Source organism: Triticum aestivum, chromosome 4D, assembly GCF_018294505.1.
Source record: "Triticum aestivum cultivar Chinese Spring chromosome 4D, IWGSC CS RefSeq v2.1, whole genome shotgun sequence".
Lineage (NCBI taxonomy): Eukaryota > Viridiplantae > Streptophyta > Magnoliopsida > Poales > Poaceae > Triticum > Triticum aestivum.
In genome coordinates this window covers 260,098,231-260,103,058 of record NC_057805.1, presented here as the reverse complement: position 1 = coordinate 260,103,058, position 4,828 = coordinate 260,098,231, and the positions used below count along the sequence as shown (strand labels likewise).

The 4,828-nt window shown below is 50.4% G+C and overlaps 1 protein-coding gene across 4 annotated transcripts in view; it reads left to right on the top strand.

Annotated features, from left to right (window-relative positions):
- Nucleotides 1-3,942: 3,942 nt before the first annotated feature.
- Nucleotides 3,943-4,828, top strand: part of LOC123097416 (rho GTPase-activating protein 7) — a 30,797-nt gene continuing 29,911 nt past the window's right edge. The window contains exon 1 of one of the 4 annotated variants that reach the window (XR_006447170.1): nucleotides 3,943-4,352. Coding sequence is in view for 3 of the 4 variants with exons in the window: in XM_044519133.1 (XP_044375068.1) it covers nucleotides 4,263-4,352 (90 nt within the window). In the remaining variant the exon portion in view is untranslated. The remainder of the gene's footprint in view (nucleotides 4,353-4,828) is intronic. The other 3 variants (XM_044519133.1, XM_044519131.1, XM_044519132.1) reach the window with 3 other exon arrangements.

Below are 4,828 nucleotides of genomic sequence, written 5' to 3'. Positions count from 1 at the left end.
CAGGGCCCGGACTTTTTTACCAGTTGCAGTTACACTCTCGACTCGCAACTGGACCCCGGCATTTTTTCCTCATTGCAAGTCCACCCTCGACTGCAACTGGGGGTTCGACCTTTTTTGTTCTAGTTGGAAGTCCACCCTCGAGTCGTAACTGGAGCCCAACCTTTTTTGTCCTAGTTTCAAGGCCACTCTTGACTCACAAATGGGGCCAGGCTTTTATTTTGTCCAAGTTGCAAGTCCATCCTCGAGTCGCAACTAGGGCACAACCTTTTTTGTCCGAGTTGCATGTCCACCCTCGACTCGCAATTGGGCCCTAGTTTTTCTTAGTCCCAATTGCAAGTCAACCCTCTATTTGTAACCGGGATCTGACTTTTTTGTCCCAGATGTAAGTCCATCCTTAACTCGCAACTAAGGGTCTGACCTTTTTTCCGAGTTGCAAGTCCACCCTCGATTCGCAACCGGGGCCTGACCTTTCTTTCCCGTTATCAATTCCAGTCTCTACACGCAACTGAGCCTCGACATATTTTTGTTTTAATTGCAAGTCCACCCTTGAGACGCAACCGAAGTCCAACCTGTTTTTGTCCTAGTTGGAAGTTAACCCTCGATTCGTAATTGGGGCCCATCATTTTTTGTCATAGTTGCAAGTCCACTCTCGACTCACAAATGGGATCAGACTTTCTTTGTCCAAGTTGCAAGTCAACCCTCGAGTTGCAACTGGGGCCCAACCTTTTTTCCCCGAGTTGCAAGTGCACCATCGACTCGCAACTAGGGCCCAATCTTTTGTCCGAGTTGCAAGTCCACCCTTGACCCGTAACTGAGGGCCGAGTTTTTTTAGTCCCAATTGCTAGTCCATCCTCAATTCGCAACTGAAGCCCAACCTATTTGTTGTCTCTGCAAGTCGACTATCGACTGGCAGCTGAGGCTCGACCTTTCCTTCTCATAGTTGCATATTCACCCTCGACTCGCAACTGGGGTCCAACCTTTTTTGTCCCAGTTGCAAATCTAAGCTCGACTTGCAACTAGGACCCGACCTTTCTTTACTTTCAATTGCGAGTCCATCCTCGACTTGCCACTGGGGGTCCGATTTTTTTTGTCCCAGTTGCAAGTCCATCCTCGACAGCGAACAAACCGTAGATGAGCTGACCTAGGTAGCTAGGATACGGTTTTTTTGTTTTGTTTTCTTCATGTTTTCATAAGTTAATTCCTTTTTTTTTATTCATTGCTTTTCCTCTCCTTTTAATTTTTCTATTTTCAGAAGTTGATCTCATTTTTTTGTTTTTCTAATTCTTTTTCCTTTTCATATATTCACAAATTCAATAAATGTGTTCATTTTTTCTAAAATTGTTCGTGTTTACCAAATAAAAAAATTCAAAATGTGTTCATTTTTTGCTCTCTTCTTATTTATCTATTTTCTCTATTTGGTTTTCTCATTATTTTGTTTTTTCCTGTTCGCTTTTAGTTCAATGTATATATTTTTTTTACTTTTTAATTCATCATGTATAAAAAAGAAGTTCACTATATATTAAAAACATGTTCAATGTATATAGGAAAATATTTAGTGTGTATTCAGAAAATGATCATTAAATATTAATTTGTTCACCGTACATTAGAACATTTTAAGTATTCATTAACATTTTTTATAATTTGAATTTTTTATGTAAATTTGGGAACATGTTCTTGGAAATATGTTTTGATCAAACTTTGTTCCTTATTGAAAATTAATTATAAAATATAATAGTGAAAAGCGCAAAAAACCAAGAGGCAAAAGAAATCATTGGTAGCCTAGAAGCTAGCAACAAGAGACGTGTTTGTAAATGTATAACGATCAGACGCCAAAGCTAACAAATCGATGTTAGCACTAGCGAGTAGCGATCAGTTTTTTTGTGTGGGTAGGTAGCTAACTACTAGATTTTCTCTAGCCGAGCTACCGACCAGATTTTCTCTAAGCGGAACACCAGGAGGACTCGGGGCGAGCTAGTTTTAGTTTCGGGCTTTGACAAATTAAAATCAAACAAACAAGAGAAACAACAAAAAAAATAAGTGGCCCTGACATCATACTTAAATGTAAGATAATATCCTATATCTAGATGTGACATAGACAAGCTTTTTTAGAAAAATCAAAATCCCAGGCCAATACCAGGCAAACACTTTCACCTAGGCGCGTGACCCAGGGTACCAGCAACCAAACTTCCAGGCGCAATAGCGTGCGTAATGAAGGTCTGCAGAAAACGCTCGCTTTCCACCGGCTAATAACGCGTAGGCATCAGCCGCCTCCCCTGCCAACCACGTGTCCAGGCGGGAGCCCACTGCAACGTCCCTTTTTTCCTGAGCGCACCTGCCGCCGCGAAACCAGCCAACACGTTGCTCGTTTTGTCTGCTCTTTCTTCCTCGGGCTACACATACGTCCACTGTCGTATGCTACTGACTTGTTTATAATTTTTTAGAATGGAGACACACTGCCATGCCATGTACTAGTAGTCTAGTACTGGCTACTAGTACCTTTTTTGTACGTAAAAAAATGGAAAACGTTTAAATTCATCCGACTTATTTCTCCCTCGCGCAAACCTCCTCCTCTAGCTGCCACGTGCCCCTGTGGCCAACACGCCTGTCTCTGTCCTTTCCCTCCAGGAAACATCACGAACCATCCATCCCATCTTATCCACTCGGGCTCTCTTTTTTCTCAACCCAAGCATACAGCCACCATCGCCCATGTGAGCTTGCCGTCACCTGCTCCATCATCACACGGCCACCGCGGTGAGCTTGCCGTCACCTGCTCCAAGCACACCGCTAACATGTCGTCCTAACTGCTGCAAGGCCAGCCACTGGCCGCTGCAAGAGCGGACGCGCCCTTGTGCGAGATGCAACTGCCGGTGAGGTAGGGCAGCGGGGTGTCGATGCTGCAGATGAGTGTGCAGCCGGCCGGACCCGGGGGTCGTGGCAGTGTCGCAATAGGGGGCCGACGACGCTCTGTCCATGCTTCAAGCGAGCGACGCGGTGGCTCGCCGGTTTTTTCCAGCAACTCCCGTGCTGCCACCCGGGGCTGCGTGGTGCTCCAATGGAGCATCGCCGGGGACCCGTCGGTGCTGCAACGAAACATCGCCGGGAACCGTCGTACTGCGTTGGAGCTACGTCAGGCTGCAATGGAGCTTCGTCAGAGTTGCAATAGAGCTCCGGCGAGGTTGCAATGAAACGCCTCCGAGCGCTTCCGGGCGCCGCCGGAGCTACAGTGAAGCGCCACGGGTGTCGTTGGAGCTCCGACGAGGTTGCAATGAAGCATCGTCGGGTGCCGCCGGATCTGCAGTGAAGCGCCGCGGGGCCGTTGGAGCTCCGGGAAGGTTGCAATGGAGCTTCGCCGGAGCTTCAATGGAGCGTGCCGAGGGCTGCAATGGAGCACCGCCGGGGTCGTTGGAGCTCTGCCGTCGCTGCAATGGAGCGTGTCGGGGCTGCAATGGAGCACCGCCGGGGTCGTTGGAGCTCGCCGACGCTGCAATGGAGCTTCACCGGAGCTGCAATGGAGCGCTGCCGGAGTCGTTGGAGCTCTGTCGCGGCTGCAATGGAGCTTCACCGGAACCGCAATGGAGCGTCACCTAGGGCTCGAGTTTTTTTCGCGCTGCGGTGATCGTCTGAGGCTCGCCGTCGGTCTGCAACTGACCAGCTACTTCAACGAAACAACTCCGTTTGCGGCACCTGCTGTTTTGCAGCATCGCCGTCGGGCGCTCGAGCTGACAGGGGGTGCCATGGCGCTGCGAACTGGGGCTGCTGCTTTTTCTTTCCGAGGCGAAGTGTACGCGCTGTTTGCAGCCGCCAAAAAAAACGCGAAGGGAAAAGCTGAGTGGGCTGACTCGATGGATCCCACGGCTGATGTCGCTTCCTGATGGCCCGATCGAGTGGCTAAGGAGGCGGCTTAAGTTTGGCTCTTATCAGCGGGCTTAGGCGTAGCATCCGCCAAGGTCTGCCGCCCCTGCAGCTCCAAAGCGGCCACCCAGCCAGCCCAGTCCGGCAGTCGCAGGAAGACGGAAAGGTCCACACACACAAACCCTCCATAAACAAAAAGCGAAGCAAAGAGAGCGAGCGACCACCACCAAAACCCAAACCCTAACCAACGCCACCACCACCCCTACGTTTCTGCTGTCTGTGGGACGCGCAGCAGATCGGCGCCCGGATCCAATGGCGCGCTTATTGCTGCTGCTGTAGCGTAGGGCGGCGAGGAGACCGGTGCTCGGATGCGGCCGATCTGAGGCATCGGCGAGGAGGAGGACGAGGGGATGTCGTCCCCGCCGGCGCCAGGTGGGGCGTTCGACCGCTACGTCCAGCGCGGCGGCGCGGTGGCGGTGCCGGCCTCAAGCGGCAACACGGTGCGTCGTCCCGTGCTTACCGCCGCGTGGCTATTGGTTGCTTGCGTGGCGGGGGTAGTGGATTGGCTGGGTTTGGGATTTCGTGTGGGTTTGGCATCCGACGCTGATGGGCAAGCATTTCGGTTCCGTGTTCCTGGAAGCTCTTGGACCGTACGCTGCTCTGAGCGCTCTTTGTTAGCACGAGTGTTTGCTTCGCTGCTATTAATAGGTTTGGCCTGGCCTTGGTTGGATTGCGTTGGAGGCGACGGGGAGATTTTATGCCTTCTTTGGTCCAAGAGCATTGAATTCCTGGCTAATGATGATATTAGTGGGTATAATTGGCAATGCAGCTTAGATTTGGATCCAGAGGGCGAGCTTGCCATTGGGGTGTAACACGGATCATGTTAGGACATGGACTACCTGAGGAGATTTTTGCTAGTTCCTCGATGCAAATGCTATGTCCGTACAATTGACGATGGTTGAATTGGGACAGTGTG